The sequence below is a fragment of the Bombina bombina genome, chromosome 6 (genome assembly GCF_027579735.1).
Source record: "Bombina bombina isolate aBomBom1 chromosome 6, aBomBom1.pri, whole genome shotgun sequence".
Classification (NCBI taxonomy): Eukaryota; Metazoa; Chordata; class Amphibia; order Anura; family Bombinatoridae; genus Bombina; species Bombina bombina.
Genome location: NC_069504.1, coordinates 110,076,935 through 110,094,112, shown reverse-complemented (window position 1 = coordinate 110,094,112; position 17,178 = coordinate 110,076,935). Strand labels below are relative to the sequence as shown.

At 39.5% G+C, this 17,178-nt stretch overlaps 1 protein-coding gene across 3 annotated transcripts in view; it reads right to left on the bottom strand.

Annotated features, from left to right (window-relative positions):
- Positions 1 to 502: 502 nt before the first annotated feature.
- RINT1 (RAD50 interactor 1) overlaps positions 503 to 17,178 on the bottom strand; it is a 65,030-nt gene continuing 48,354 nt past the window's right edge. For all 3 annotated transcript variants that reach the window (XM_053716559.1, XM_053716560.1, XM_053716558.1), the window contains exon 14: positions 503 to 1,027. In XM_053716559.1, coding sequence (XP_053572534.1) covers positions 805 to 1,027 — 223 coding nt within the window. In that variant the 3' untranslated portion in view covers positions 503 to 804. The remainder of the gene's footprint in view (positions 1,028 to 17,178) is intronic.

Here is a 17,178-nt window from a genome sequence, read left to right as displayed (position 1 = left end):
GGGGGAGTTTGGCGGCCATATTTCGACTACATTAACGTATGTATTTGGAAGGATTCCTAGGACAAGGATAGAGGTAATAGAGAAGGGAGCCGGTGCAGGCGGATCTTCGTTTGCGTTACAAACATATGGAATCCGGTTGTGTCGGGTGTTGACTGTCCCTTTAAAAGGAACAGGAAAACCCAAAATTGTCTTTCATGATTTAAATAGGTCATACAATTTTAAACAACTTTCCAATTGACTTCTGTTATCAAATCTGCTTCATTCTCTTGTTATCCATTGCTGGAGGAACAGCATTGCACTACTGCAGCTAGATTAAGACATCTAGTTAGCCAATCACAAGAGACAAATGTGTGCAGGCACCAATCAGCAGCTATCTCCCACTAGTGTAGAATCATGCAAGTTGAATTTTGACTTTCTTATCCCCTTAATAATATCTAAACCAAAAGCTTACAATATACGAATTTGTATACCAAGCCTCTACTGAATAGGAGAAATGTAGGTATGGGGTTAAAACATTTTTGAAAGTTTATTATAACGGACTTGAGTCCTTTTTCAGCCTATACTGCTATGTAACTATTATGTTGCATCTGTTTTAATATTGCATAATTACATTTTTATAGACATACAACAAAAAGATGTATTTTCTATAAAATGAGAAAGTAGATGTATTAAGAAAAGTGTAAGTGCTTATTTGCAATGCCATTAACCATATTTGTTTCTAACAGGAATTTTTCAATTACACTTCATGAATTTATAGTACACTTATACATAGTTACAGAGTCCAAAGATAAATACAGAATGCTGTTATTTTCCAGTATTTGGCCAATTTGTCCTTAAATTGAAAAGAATCTCCACATCTTGAGGGGCCAATTTATAAACCCCAAGTTCATTCAGTGCAGCTACTGAAGAAGGCATTTTGTCATTATTGTAGTTTCCTCTCTTGTTGGTATCGTCTGACTGCAGCACATCTTTCAGCAGAAGCGCTGGGCCCACATTCAGATTTAGGATAATGCAGGCTTCTTTCACACTGCAAGAGAAAATGAATCAAAGAGTATAAAAGGTAAATTCAATCTAAAAAGAAATAACCTTACGTAAATTATACTTTATAATTTTTTTGCACACTCCTTTTGTCAATGTATTAGCATTCACTTAAAGTATTTGTAATGTTTATTATTTTGCTGGCTAGTATTTCATTTGTTAAATATTTACCATTTAGTGACGGTAAACCATGCCGTTCCTCTGCCCACATCTTATACTTTAGCTGGGGGGTGACGAATCCGACTTTAACCAATCGTTGCATGCTCCACGAGCTGGACGCCAAGTAGGGCACGCAACGATTGGCTGAAAGCGGATTCATCATCGCTCAGCTAAATAATGTATAAGATTTGTGAGGAGAAACTATGCAATGTTTACCATCATTAAATGGTAAATATTTAACAAATGAAGCAGTTTTAAAAAATATTAATCAATGAAAGTGCCCCTGTTTTTAATAATACTTTTATATACTAGCCAACAAAATGATAAACATGGGGGGGGGGCGGAGCTAGCCGCTTAACAGAGTGGACGCAAGTGCAAAGAGCAACGTGTACTTTTCACTTATAACCTATAAAAATATAACTCCTGATCAGCTATAATCTTGAATTGGACTGGACATCGTGGGTGAGGTACCTAGATAATTTACAGCTGCCCAGATTTGAAGGCGCCATCTTGCCCATCTAGTGAGGTCTTAAAAATACAACTAAAACCACAATCATTGAGAGATCTATACATTGGACAGCCACTTGAATAAGCCTTCTGTTAAGAGGGTGCACCTCTACTGGTGCCGCAGCACTAAGGCACCACAGCTTGAACTCTGACCAAATAATAATACACTATTAGGGCCGCCCATACACAAGGGCCACTTGATCCAGCTCACAAAGTCCATCTCGCTGGAGGACGCTGCAGGGCCTTACCTAGGGCTAGAAGGTTGCCATCTTGAACGCCACGTGGAACCATCCCGGTTATCCTTAACCTGAAAGAGACCCATCGGTGGAGCATCACGGTCTCAAACTGCTTTAGAACCCTTGTGGGGTAGGCGACTTTACTAGAACTTCCTGAGAACCATTAACAAGCCTCCTACAGAGCTGAACGGTGATTCTGACCGAGACAGGCCCAGATCTCCAAGCAAAAATTACCTGGTGAGATTTAACCTTTTTGCTTTTATACACCACTTTGCCCGCTATGGCCTCTCCAAGGGAGATTTGGACCTGCCCTCCAGAGCCTTAAGTATTGAGCTGCAGGTACATGCTCTCTGTCCGCCTGACTTTGTTCTGTCACCTCCCAGCAATTACCCACACCACTACTGTCTGTCAGGTCCAAAATATCTCCGGGTAAGCCCTTATTACTGATCTAATCCAGCAGACTGTGCCACTCTCAAATCTTTAAAGCAAATTAGATAATATTAATATTGGGGGCCTATCAGATCCTGCAACTGCCCCCACTATTTATGTTCCCCTCATCACCTAACTAAGAGGAACTCTGATCCCCACAGACCAGCTGCACCTGGTAATAATAATAACTTTGCTCACACACTCTTGGGATCCTTTTTGGTGTGAAACGCTCCAGATTCACTTAAACTACATACACCAAGTATAAACTGCTAATTATGGTTACGTGAGTTTTACCTAGCACTGTATTTGTCAACTTACACAGATTGTTATTGCTGATAGTAGGGTAGACTATATGCTGTATTGTTGTCTATTCTGATTTACACAACATGTGGATTGATTTCTGCTGTGGCTGATTCTAACCCTAATTTTCTGTTTGGGCCTTCTCTCACCTCCCCCTTTTCCGCCTAGCTTGTCTAGGTGGTTCACTTCTTCTTTCCCTTTTCCTCTTCCCCTGGGTCGTATCCCTCTATTCCCTGAGGTGGGAGATAGTGCAAGGACAAAGTTAGAACCTAACATCCTCCTTAAAGATTCATACCTTTTAACAACTCTTGCGACTACATGATGTAATTTTGACAGACATATACCATACTACTGTATTACTCAGTTGTGCCTTCTGATTTTGCTCTGTGGTGTCCCCTTGGAACTTGCCCCTCCATTACTACCAGATTTGGCATATAGTAATTTTAGTAAATGGTGATAGCCTACAATTCGGTTGACACATTATTGTATACTTAAAGCCTACTAGATAACCTTGTGTATCCCTATCTATTCCCTTCCCGTAAGAGCCCCCCACCTGCCTTGATTGGCCCTCTAAGGTGGGTCTTTGGCCCCCCCACTAGCTGACATGAGGGGGTAGGGCCAATGAGATGCCACCCAGCCCTGCTCCACTTTGCATTGCACTTTAATTGATTAGGTAACTTCTCTTCTGTCAACTAAAAAAAGCCTAACACCACTTTAACAACTATAATCAACAAGCCTGTATTCACCCTGCCCGTAAATTTCAACTGAAAATGCCTCACACCTCCAGAAGGCACCCGAAGACCCGGTGAACATTAAAAAAAAAGTCTTCGACCATTTCACTCAACTAAAAGAGCCAGAGGAGGGATCAAATGATGGTCTTAGCGACTCAGAATCACTAGGAGAAGGCTCTCATTCTGATCTGCACCTCTCTATTTAATCCCAGCACTTCATTACTGGTGCAACATTACAAAAAACATAATTTATGTAAGAACTTACCTGATAAATTCATTTCTTTCATATTAGCAAGAGTCCATGAGCTAGTGACGTATGGGATATACATTCCTACCAGGAGGGGCAAAGTTTCCCAAACCTCAAAATGCCTATAAATACACCCCTCACCACACCCACAAATCAGTTTAACGAATAGCCAAGAAGTGGGGTGATAAGAAAAAAGTTTGAAAGCATAAAAAATAAGGAATTGGAATAATTGTGCTTTATACAAAAAAATCATAACCACCATAAAAAGGGTGGGCCTCATGGACTCTTGCTAATATGAAAGAAATGAATTTATCAGGTAAGTTCTTACATAAATTATGTTTTCTTTCATGTAATTAGCAAGAGTCCATGAGTTAGTGACGTATGGGATATAAATACCCAAGATGTGGAACTTCCACGCAAGAGTCACTAGAGAGGGAGGGATAAAATAAAGACAGCCAATTCCGCTGAAAAATAATCCACAACCCAAAAAAGTGAAACAAATTGATTGAAACCATAAGCAGAAGAATCAAACTGAAACAGCTGCCTGAAGTACTTTTCTACCAAAAACTGCTTCAGAAGAAGAAAAAACATCAAAATGGTAGAATTTAGTAAAAGTATGCAAAGAAGACCAAGTAGCTGCTTTGCAAATTTGATCAACTGAAGCTTCATTCCTAAACGCCCAGGAAGTAGAAACTGACCTAGTAGAATGAGCTGTAATTCTTTGAGGCGGAGTTTTACCCGACTCAACATAAGCATGATGGCACTACGATCTTTCCTTAGAATTCTTAGGATTAGGACATAATGAAGGAACCACAATTTCTCTACTAATGTTGTTAGAATTCACAACCTTAGGATGAAAAATCAGAAAAGGAGACTCACAAGAAAGAGCAGATAATTCAGAAACTCTTCTAGCAGAAGAGATGGCCAAAAGAAACAAAACTTTCCAAGAAAGTAATTTAATATCCAGCGAATGCATAGGTTCAAACGGAGGAGCTTGAAGAGCCCTCAAAACCAAATTCAAACTCCAAGGAGGAGAAATTGACTTAATGACAGGTTTAATACGAACCAAAGCCTGTACAAAACAATGAATATCAGGAAGATTAGCAATCTTTCTGTGAAACAGCACAGAGAGAGCAGAAATTTGTCCTTTTAAGGAACTTGCAGACAAGCCTTTATCCAGACCATCCTGGAGAAACTGTAAAATTCTAGGAATTCTAAAAGAATGCCAAGAAAAATGATGAGAAGAACACCAAGCAATGTAAGTCTTCCAGACTCGATAATATATCTTCCTAGACACAGATTTACGAGCCTGCAACATAGTATTAATTACGGAGTCAGAGAAACCTCTATGACTGAGAATCAAGCGTTCAATCTCCATACCTTCAAATTTAATGATTTGAGATCCTGATGGAAAAAAGGACCTTGCGAAAGAAGGTCTGGTCTTAACGGAAGAGTCCAAGGTTAGCAAGTAGCCATCCGAACAAGATCCGCATACCAAAACCTGTGAGGCCATGCTGGAGCCACCAGCAGAACAAACGAACGCTCCTTTAGAATTTTGGAGATCACTCTTGGAAGAAGAACTAGAGGCGGAAAGATATAGGCAGGATGATACTTCCAAGGAAGTGACAATGCATCCACTGCCTCCGCCTGAGGATCCCTGGATCTGGACAGATACCTGGGAAGCTTCTTGTTTAGATGAGAAGCCATCAGATCTATTTCTGGAAGTCCCCAGATTTGAACAATCTGAAGAAAAACTTCTGGGTGAAGAGACCATTCGCCCGGATGTAACGTCTGGCGGCTGAGATAATCCGCTTCCCAATTGTCTATACCTGGGATGTGAACCGCAGAAATTAGACAGGAGCTGGATTCCGCCCATACAAGTATTCGAGATACTTCTTTCATGGCCAGAGGACTGCGAGTCCCTCCTTGATGATTGACATATGCCACGGTTGTGACATTATCCGTCTGAAAACAAATGAACGATTCTCTCTTCAGAAGAGGCCACGACTGAAGAGCTCTGAAAATCGCACGGAGTTCCAAAATGTTGATTGGTAATCTCGCCTCCTGAGATTTCCAAACCCCCTGCGCTGTCAGAGACCCCCATACAGCTCCCCAACCTGTCAGACTCGCATCTGTTGAGATCACAGTCCAGGATGGAAGAACAAAAGAAGCCCCCTGAACTAGATGATGGTGGTCTGTCCATCACGTCAGAGAGTGTCGAACAATCGGATTTAAAGATATTAACTGTGATATCTTTGTATAATCCCTGCACCACTGGTTCAGCATACAGAGCTGAAGAGGTCGCATGTGAAAACGAGCAAAGGGGATCGCGTCCGATGCAGCAGTCATAAGACCTAGAATTTCCATGCATAAGGCTACCGAAGGGAATGATTGAGACTGAAGGTTTCGACAGGCTGAAACCAACTTCAGGCGTCTTTTGTCCGTTAGAGACAGAGTCATGGACACTGAATCTATCTGGAAACCTAAAAAGGTTACCCTTGTCTGAGGAATCAATGAACTTTTAGGTAAATTGATCCTCCAACCATGTTCTTGAAGAAACGATATAAGTTGATTCGTATGAGATTCTGCTAAATGTGAAGACTGAGCAAGTACCAAGATATCGTCCAAATAAGGAAATACCACAATACCCTGTTCTCTGATTACAGATAGCAGGGCACCGAGAACCTTTGTAAAAATCCTTGGAGCTGTTGCTAGGCCGAATGGCAGAGCCACAAATTGGTAATGCTTGTCTAGAAAAGAGAATCTCAGAAACTGATAGTGATCTGGATGAATCGGAATATGCAGATATGCCTCCTGCAAATCTATTGTGGACATATAATGCCCTTGCTGAACAAAAGGTAGAATAGTCCTTATAGTTACCATTTTGAATGTTGGTATCCTTACATAACGATTCAATATTTTTAAATCCAGAACTGGTCTGAAGGAATTCTCCTTCTTTGGCACGATGAATAGATTTGAGTAAAAACCCAGCCCCTGTTCCAGAACTGGAACTGGCACAATTACTCCAGCCAACTCTAGATCTGAAACATTTCAGAAACGCTTGAGCTTTCACTGGATGTGATGGAACGCGAGAAAGAAAAAATCTTCTTGCAGGAGGCCTTATCTTGAAACCTATTCTGTACCCTTGTGAAACAATGTTCTGAATCCAAAGACTGTGAATCGAATTGATCCAAATTTCTTTGAAAAATCGTAATCTGCCCCCTACCAGCTGGGCTGGAATGAGGGCCGCACCTTCATGTGGACTTGGGAGCTTGTTTTGGCTTTCTAAAAGGTTTGGATTTATTCCAGACCGGAGATGGTTTCCAAACAGAAACTGTTCCTGTAGAGGAAGGATCGGGCTTTTGCTCCTTATTCTGACGAAAGGAACGAAAACGATTAGCAGCCCTATATTTACCTTTAGATTTTTTATCCTGCGGTAAAAAAGTTCCTTTCCCCCGAGTAACAGTTGAAATAATAGAATCCAACTGTGAACCAAACAATTTATTACCTTGGAAAGAGAGGGAAAGCAAAGTTGACTTAGAAGACATATCAGCATTCCAAGTTTTAAGCCATAAAGCTCTTCTAGCTAAAATAGCTAAATACATATACCTGATATCAACCCTAATGATATCAAAGATGGCATCACAAATAAATTTATTAGCATGTTGAAGAAGATTAACAATGCTCTGAGAATTATGATCTGTTACTTATTGTGCTAAAGCCTCTAACCAGAAAGTTGAAGCTGCAGCAACATCTGCCAAAGATATAGCAGGTCTAAGAAGATTACCTGAACATAAATAGGATTTTCTTAGAAAGGATTCAATCTTCCTATCTAATGGATCCTTAAAGGAAGTACTATCTGCCGTAGGAATAGTAGTACGTTTAGCAAGAGTAGAGATAGCCCCATCAATTTTAGGGATTTTGTCCCAAAACTCTAATCTGTCAGATGGCACAGGATACAATTTTTTAAACCTTTTAGAAGGAGTAAAAGAATTACCCAGATTATTCCATTCCCTGGAAATTACTTCAGAAATAGCATCAGGGACAGGAAAAACTTCCGGAATAACCACAGGAGGTTTAAAAACCGTATTTAAACGTTTAGATTTAGTATCAAGAGGACCAGATTCCTCTATTTCTAATGCAATTAAGACTTCTTTAAGTAAAGAACGAATAAATTCCATTTTAAATAAATATGAAGATTTATCAGTATCAATCTCTGAAACAGACTCCTCTGAACCAGAGAAATTATCATCAGAAACAGAATCAGAATGGTGATGTTCATTTAAAAATTCATCTGAAAAATGAGAAGTTTTAAAAGACCTTTTACGTTTACTGGAAGGAGGAATAACAGACATAGTCTTCTTAATAGATTTAGAAACAAAATCTCTTATGTTAACAGGAACACCCTGAGCATTAGATGTTGAAGGAACAGCAACAGGTAATGGAACATTACTAAAGGAAATATTCTCTGCATTAGCAAGTTTATCATGACATTTATCACAAACAACAGCTGGAGGGACAGTTACCACAAGTTTACAACAAATACACTTAACTTTGGTAGATCTAGCATCAGGCAGCGAATTTCCAGAAGTAGCTTCTGATTCAGGGTCAACCTGAGACATCTTGCAATATGTAATAGAAAAAAACAACATATAAAGTAAAATTTATCAAATTCCTTAAATGACAGTTTCAGGAATGGGAAAGAATGCCAATGAACAAGCTTCTAACAACCAGAAGCAAATAAACAATGAGACTTAAATAATGTGGAGACAATAATGACGCCCATATTTTTTAGCGCCAAAATGCTTTGGCCGACATCTTTGGTGCAAAAAACGTCAAAAAAATGACGCAAATACAAAACAACTTCCGGTGACATGTATGACGCCGGAAATGACAAGGAAAAATTTTTTTCGCGCTAAAAAAGTCAGCGCCAAGAATGACGCAATAAAATGAAGCATTTTCAGCCCACAGGAAAAAAGTCAAATTTTTTAAGGTAAGAAAATTTTAATATTCAAATGCATTATCCCAAATAATGAAACTGACTGTCTGAAATAAGGAATATTGAACATCCTGAATCAAGGCAAATAAATGTTTGAACACATATATTTAGAACTTTATATAAAAGTGCCCAACCATAGCTTGTGTTGTGTCACAGAAAATAAGACTTACCCCAGGACACTCCTCTACATGTAGTAGATAGCCAAACCAGTACTGAAACGAGAATCAGTAGAGGTAATGGTATATATAAGAGTATATCGTCGATCTGAAAAGGGAGGCAAGAGATGAATCTCTACGACCGATAACAGAGAACCTATGAAATAGACCCCGTAGAAGGAGATCATTGAATTCAAATAGGCAATACTCTCTTCACATCCCTCTGACATTCACTGCACACTGAGAGGAAAACCGGGCTCCAGCCTGCTGCGAAGCGCATATCAACGAAGAATCTAGCACAAACTTACTTCACCACCTCCAAGGGAGGCAAAGTTTGTAAAACTGATTTGTGGGTGTGGTGAGGGGTGTATTTATAGGCATTTTGAGGTTTGGGAAACTTTGCCCCTCCTGGTAGGAATGTATATTCCATACGTCACTAGCTCATGGACTCTTGCTAATTACATGAAAGAAAAATGCTTGCCTTGCAAACACGTTTAATCACACAGAAGATATAAAGAAGCTCTGCTGAGCTGCGAAAAGAAATTTCTGAGATAGGGGAGAGGGTAGAAGCCCTGTCTGACCAGCTAACTCAGCTTGAATTTAAGTTAGCCGATGTGGAAGATCGAGCCTGCAGAAATAATGTCCGGTTTCCAGGGGTCCCAGAAGATGTTCACCCGATAGACATCCAAGGATATTTGAAGGAGCTCTTCAGCAAACTCTTGGGTCCCATTGAGGACATGACGTCTACCATGGAAAGAGCCCACAGAGCGCTACGTCTGAGAACAGTCTCACAAGACAAGCCAGTGATAGTTTGTTTCCATAGTTACCTATTCAAGGACACATTGATGCAGGCTGCCTTCAGCAAACTCTTGGGTCCCATTTAGGACATGATGTATACTATGGAAAGAGCCCACAGAGCGATTCTTCCGAGAACAGTCTCACAAGACAAGCAAGTGATAGTTTGTTTCCATAGTTTCCTATTCAAGGACACATTGATGCAGGCTGCCTTCAGAAAGCCAAAGCTTTCAGATAGGTTTAAGGATATCCAGTTACTACCCGATTTGTCTGCACATACCCTCCAGCAACAATGACAATTCCAACCAGTCATCTTAGTTCTACACAGGGCAAACATAAAATACAGATGGGGCTATCCAACCAAACTAATAGTTACCAAAAGACAACCAGACACACGTGAATTCTACCTTGCCCCAAGGCAACACCCTCCTCACACAGTATGGCCTCCTTACTGAAGTACTACAGGCTCAACCCTCTACACAGCCGAAACTATGTGCATCTGCACCTGAATGGTCTGCCAAAGGTAAAAGAGACAGTGCCACGAACCTTCACGGCCTCACACTCTTCCACCCTGAACTCAGGCTATAAATAAATAATCTATGATATCCCCTCTATTGAGTGCACCTCCTCCAATGAGTAGTGGCAGATCACTCGCACCCTCTTGCTGATTGACAGACTAATGTTTTAATACACAAGTTTAGTTGACAAGATTGTATGTTTATATTGTTTTCTTGGTATGGAGCAGGGTTGGTACAGCACTTGGTATGAGGTCAGGTCACCTCATTAGAGGGACACAGAAGCTCTTTGGTTTTACTCGACTCCACTGGTGTTGTTTAGTAAATGTTGTTCTGATATATATGTTTAGTTGATTAATGTTATTTTCTCATATTGATTTGTTTGTAACTAGGAGCGGGGCAGGTGGTACCAGCTCCCACCTGCTCTGTTACACTCCACCCCCCCATATTAAGGTTGCCTACGCCAGGGTTCCACATAGGTGGACTATTTCCGCCTCATTCTATTGATACATTACTTTGGTCTAAGACCTAGACTGGTTTCCCCTATTCTACTTCCCCCATCCCCCAACCCTGACTATCCACGTACCAAATATAGGACGTTTGCATCTGCAATACCATAACCCCTCCCATTTCTGAGTCAACACAACTATAAATGGATTGCCTAAGATTCTCGACCCACAACACTAGGGGCCTCAATTCCCCCTTCAAACTTAGTCTCTTAGCTCGCTCTCTCAAATTTCATAACCCAGACGTTGCGTTTCTTAAGCAAACCCACTAGCAGTCAGATACTCCCCATAGATTCCACTCCCATACCTACACAACCATTGAACACTCTCCATTCACCAAAAAGGCGAGAGGGACAGCCATCTTAATACATAGGAGACTAGCATTTGAACAAATTCAGGTGATTAGAAACCCTCAGGCCAGATATACACTCTTAGTATGCAAACTAGAGTGTTTTACATACGTTGGTATTAATTTACCTACCCAACACACACCAGCCCACATACCTCAGGAAAGTCTTACAGTTAGTGGAACAATACAGACAAGGCAGAGTTATCTTGGCAGGAGATTTCAACATGATATGGAATAGTAAAGCTGACCGTAAAACAGCGACTCCAACCAAAAAGAACCTTCAATCTGAACTCCTTTCTACAAACTTTAGAACCACTATGTCTCAATTTTGATACTTTATCTTTTGGGTGGAGAGATCTCCAAATATCAGAGACTACACTCATTTCTTTCATGTAATTGGCAAGAGTCCATGAGCTAGTGACGTATGGGATATACATTCCTACCAGGTAGGGCAAAGTTTCCCAAACCTCAAAATGCCTATAAATACACCCCCCCACCACACCCACAATTCAGTTTTACAAACTTTGCCTCCTATGGAGGTGGTGAAGTAAGTTTGTGCTAGATTTCTAAGTCGATATGCGCTTCTCAGCTCTTTTGAAGCCCGGTTCCTCTCAGAGTGCAGTGAATGACAGAGGGATGTGAAGGGAGTATTACCTATTGAATGCAATGGTCATCCTAACCGGGATCTATTTCATAGGTTCTCTGTTATCGGTCGTAGAGATTCATCTCCTACCTCCCTTTTCAGATCGACGATATACTCTTATATACACTCGTTTCAGTACTGGTTTGGCTATCTACTTTATGTTTGGCACTTTATATTTAAAGTTCTAAATATATGTTTGTACTTATATTTGCCATGATTCAGGTTATCAGTATATTTCCTTTTTGCAGACTGTCTGTTTCATATTTGGGAAATGCATATAAAAAAAAAATTCTTAACTGAAATTTTCAAATTGACTCTCTTTCTAAATTGCGGGCTGTTAGGCTCGCGGGAGCGCAAAATGTTATAATTTATTGCGTCATTCTTGGCACAAGACTTTTTTGGCGCGAGAATTACGTTTGACTTAATTTCGTAATTTCAGGAGTCTTAGTTGGCGCCGAGTTTTTGCACGTGGTTGCGTCATCTTTGACGCACGTGTTTCTTGCAGACGTTTTTGGCGCCAACAAATATTTTGTCAGTTGTGGGCGTCATACTTGGCGCCAGATTTCTGACATTATTTAAGTCTTTATTTCATTTTGCTTCTGGTTTCCAGAGGCTTATTTTGTTTGCATTTTTTCCCATTCCTGAAACTGTCATATAAGGAAATTGATATTTTGCTTTATATGTTGTTTTTTCTCTTACATTTGCAAGATATCTCAAAACTGTTCCTGTATCAGAAAACACTGTTGGATTCCTGCTGACTGATATCAGTCCTACCAAAGCTAAGTTCATTTATTTTAATGTTATGAATTTTTATCTTTAGCTATGGTTTGTAATAAGTTATCATGATAAACTTTTACATGCAGAGAAAATGTCCATCAGTATTATTGCCTGTTGCTATTCTTTTAACATCTAATGTACTAGATATACCTGGGAATTTATAAGAATATTTTTCTGATTCTATTCAGAAGGCTTTGTCTGCCATCCCGCCTTCTAATAAAATGTAAAGGTATTTTTTAAACTTCTCATTTTAGTTGATGAATTTTCAAATGACTGACAACATACTGAATTATCCTTCTCTGATGAGGATTTATCTGATTCAGAATATCCTTCATCAGATATTGACACTAACAAATCTACTTATTTATTTTTAATGGAGTACAGTCGTTCTTTGATGAAAAAGTGTTGATTATATTGGATATTGAGGAGACTAGTCCTCTTGATTTTAAGGCTAGCTATCATTTAAATTCTGTTTATTAACCTCCTGTGGTTACTTCAGAGGGTTATTTTCCAGTTCCTAATACTAGGGAATGGAATAGGCCTGGTACTTCTTTTATTCCTTCTTTAAGGTTTTAAAAAATTGTATCCTTTGCCAGCATTTTGGAGTTTTGGGAAAAGATCCCCAAAGTTAGTGGGGCTATCTCTACTCTTGCTAAAACGTACTACTATTCCTATGGAAAATAGTATTTATTTTAAAGATCCTTCAGATGGGAAACTTGTATCTTATCTAAGGAAAATGTATTTATTTTCAGGTCCTTTTCTTAGGCCTGCAATTTCTTTGGCTGATGTTACAGCTGTTTCACCTTTTTTAGTTGGAAACTTTAGTATCGGATTATGATTTGTTTAGCATTGTTAACTTGATTCAACATGATGATAATTTCATTTGCGATGCAATTTTTTGATATTTTCAAAATTGAGGTTAAATCTATGTCTTTAGCTATTTTTGCTAGAGTAACTTTGTGGACTAAATATTGCAATGCTGATTTGATTTCTAAATCCAGATTTCTATTTTCTTTCCTTCCAAGGTAATAAATTATTTGGTTCACAGTTGGATTCAATACTTTCAACTGTTACTGTGGGGAAGGGAGTTTTTTTGCCTCAAGATTAAGTTCTAAGGGTAAATCTTAAGCTTATTTCCGTTTTTGTTCTTAATAAGGAACAGAAACCTAATTCTTCCCCAAGTAATATGTTTCTATTTGGAAGCTTTCTTCAAAATGGAATGAATTCAAGCCATTTAAGAGATCAAAGCCAGCCCCCAAATTCGCATGAAGGTACGGCCCTTATTCCAGCTTAGCTGGTAGGGGGCAGGTTAAGATTTTTCTAAAGTTGTTTGGTTCAATTCGGTCCAAACTCCTTAGATTGGGGTACAGAATAGGATTCAGAGTAAGACCGCCTGTGAGAAGTCTTTTTCTCTCTCACATATTCCAGCAATCCCAGTAAAGGCTCAGACGTTCCTGAAGTGTGTTTCAGACCTGGAGTTATCTGGGGTATTCATACCAATTCGTTTCAGGAACGGGGTCTGGGGTTTTATTCAGAACTATTCATTGTCCCAAAGAAAGAAAATCTTTTGATTTGTCATGTAAGAGTACCATCTTTCAGAATGGTGATTATAAGGTCTATTCTGCCTTTTGTTCAGCAAGGGCATTATTTGCCCACAACAGACTTACAGGATGCATATCTTCATATTCTGTTTCATTCAGATTATTTTCATTTTCTGAAATTCTTTTTTTTTGGACAAGCATTACCAATTTGTTGCTCTTCCTTTCTGGCCTAGCGTCAGCTCTAGGAATCTTTTCAAAGGTTCTCGGTGTTTCCTTATTTGGACGATATCTTGGTACTTGCTCATTTTTTTCGTTCTGCAGAATCTCATATGATTCAACTTCTGTTTCTTCAAAAGACATGGTTGGAGGTTCTTTTTATCAAAAAAGTTCCTTGATTCCTCAGACAAGGGTCACCTTTTTTAGGTTTCCAGATAGATTGCGTCAATGTCTTTGTCTCTAACAGACAAGAGACAATTTATATTGGGTTCAGTATGTCGGAAACTTCAGTCTCTATTATTTCCTTCAGTGGCTATATGCATGGAAGTTTTAGGTCTCATGACTGCAGCATCGGACTCTATTCCCTTTGCTCGTTTTCATATGAGACCTCTCCAGTTTTTAATGCTGAATTAATGGTACAGGGATTATACTAGGATATCACATTTAATATCCTTGAATCCCAATATTCAACTATCTCTGTCTTGGTGGTTAGATCACCATCGTATAGTTCTATGGGTCTCTTTGGTTCATCCAACCTAGACCGTGATCACAACAGATGCAAGTCTTTTAGGTTGGGAATCTGTCTGGGGATCTCTTACAGTACAAGGGGTTTGGAAATCTCAAGAGGCGAGATTACCAATCAATATTTTGGAACTCTGTGCGATTTTCAGAGCTCTTAAGTTTTGGCTTCTATTGAAGAGAGAGACGTTTATTGGTTTTCAGACAGACAATGTTACAACTGTGGAGTATGTCAATCATCAGGGTGGGACTCATAGTCCTCAGGCTATGAAAGAAGTATCTCAGATACTTGCTTGGGCAGAATCCAGCTCCTGTCTAATTTCTGTGGTCCATATCCCAGGTATAGACAATTGGGAAGCAGCTTATCTCAGTCGTCAAGCTTTACATCCGGAAGAGTGGTCTCTTCATCCAGATGTGTTTTTTTTTTAATTTGTTCAGATGTGGGGGCTTCCAGAAATAGATCTGATGGCATCTCATCTAAACAAGAAACTTCCCAGGTACCTATCCAAGGCCAGGGATCCTCAGGCGGAAGCAGTGGATGCATTGACACTTCCTTGGAGTTATCAACCTGCCTATATTTTTTCCAAGAGTGATTTTCAAAATCATCATGGAGCAATCATTTGTGCTGCTGGTGGCTCCTGCTTGGCCGCACAGGTTTTGGAATGTGGATCTTGTTCGGATGTCCAGTTGCCACTTCCATTAAGGCCAGACCTTATATCTCAAGGTTCGTTTTTCCATCAGGATCTCAAATCTTTAAATTTGATGGTATGGAAATTGAACGCTTAGTGCTTAGTCATAGAGGTTTCTCTGACTCGGTGATTAATACTATATTGTAGGCTCGTAAATCTGTGTCTAGAAAGATTTATTATCGAGTTTGGAAGACTTGCATCTCATGATGCTCTTCTCATAAATTCTCTTGGCATTTTTTTAGAATTCCTAGAATTTTACAGTTTCTTCAGGATGGTTTAGATAAGGGTTTGTCTGCAAGTTCTTTTATAAGAACAAATCTCTGCTCTTTCTGTTCTGTTCCACAGAAAAATTGCTAAACTTCCTGATAGTCATTGTTTTTGTACAGGCTTTGGTTCGTATCAAGCCTGTCATTAAATCAATTTCTCCTCCTTGGAGTCTTAATTTGGTTTTGAAGGCTTTACAGGCTCCTCCGTTTGAGCCTATGCATTCTCTGGACATTAAATTACTTTCTTGGAAAGTATTGCTCCTTTTGGCCATCTCTTCTGCTAGAAGAGTTTCTGAATGATCTGCTCTTGTGAGTCTCCTTTTCTGATTTTTCATCAGAATAAGGCAGTTTTGCGGACTTCGTTTAAATTTTTACCTAAAGTTGTGAACTCCAACAACATTAGTAGAGAAATGGTTGTCCCTTCTTTGTGTCCTAATCCTAAGAATTCTCTGGAGAGATCTTTACATTCTTTGGATGTGGTAAGAGCTTTGAAATATTATGTTGAAGCTACTAAAGATTTCAGGAAGACTTCTAGTCTGTTATCTTTTCTGGTTCTAGGAAAGGTCAGAAGGCTTCTGCCATTTCTTTGGCATCTTGGTTAAAGCTTTTGATTCATCATGCTTACTTGGAGTCTGGTAAATCCCTGCCTCAGAGGATTACGGCTCATTCTACTAGGTCAGTTTCTACTTCCTGGGCTTTTAAGAATGAAGCTTCTGTTGATTGTCAGATTTGCAAAGCAGCAACTTGGTCTTCTTTGCATACTTTTACTAAATTCTACCATTTTGATGTTTTCTCTTCTTCAGAAGCAGTTTTTGGTAGAAAAGTACTTCAGGCAGCTGTTTCAGTTTGATTCTACTGCTTATAATTTCAGCTTTTTTCATTATAAAGATTACAACTTTTGATGTGGGTTGTGGATTAATTTTTCAGCGGAATTGGCTGTCTTTATTTGTATCCCTCCCTCTCTAGTGACTCTTGCGTGGAGTTCCACATCTTGGGTATTTGCTATCCCATACGTCACTAGCTCATGGACTCTTGCCAATTACATGAAAGAAAACATAATTTATGTAAGAACTTACCTGATAAATTCATTTCTTTCATATTAGCAAGAGTCCATGAGACCCACCCTTTTTATGGTGGTTATGATTTTTTTGTATAAAGCACAATTATTCCAATTCCTTGTTGATGCTTTTTGCTCCTTTCTTATCACCCCACTTCTTGGCTATTCGTTAAACTGAATTGTGGGTGTGTATTTATAGGCATTTTGAGGTTTGGGAAACTTTGCCCCTCCTGGTAGGAATGTATATCCCATACGTCACTAGCTCATGGACTCTTGCCAATATGAAAGAAATGAATTTATCAGGTAAATTCTTACATAAATTATGTTTTCTCCCATTCACATAAAACATACTCTAGACTAGATCATATATTCTGCCTAGTTGAAACGCTGGACTCAGTCACTCGCACCAGTATCTCTCTCTGCCCCTGGTCGGCTCACGATCAAGTCTCAGCCGACCTACGATCCACTGACAGCCCAAGTCTCAGCCAACCTACGATCCACTGA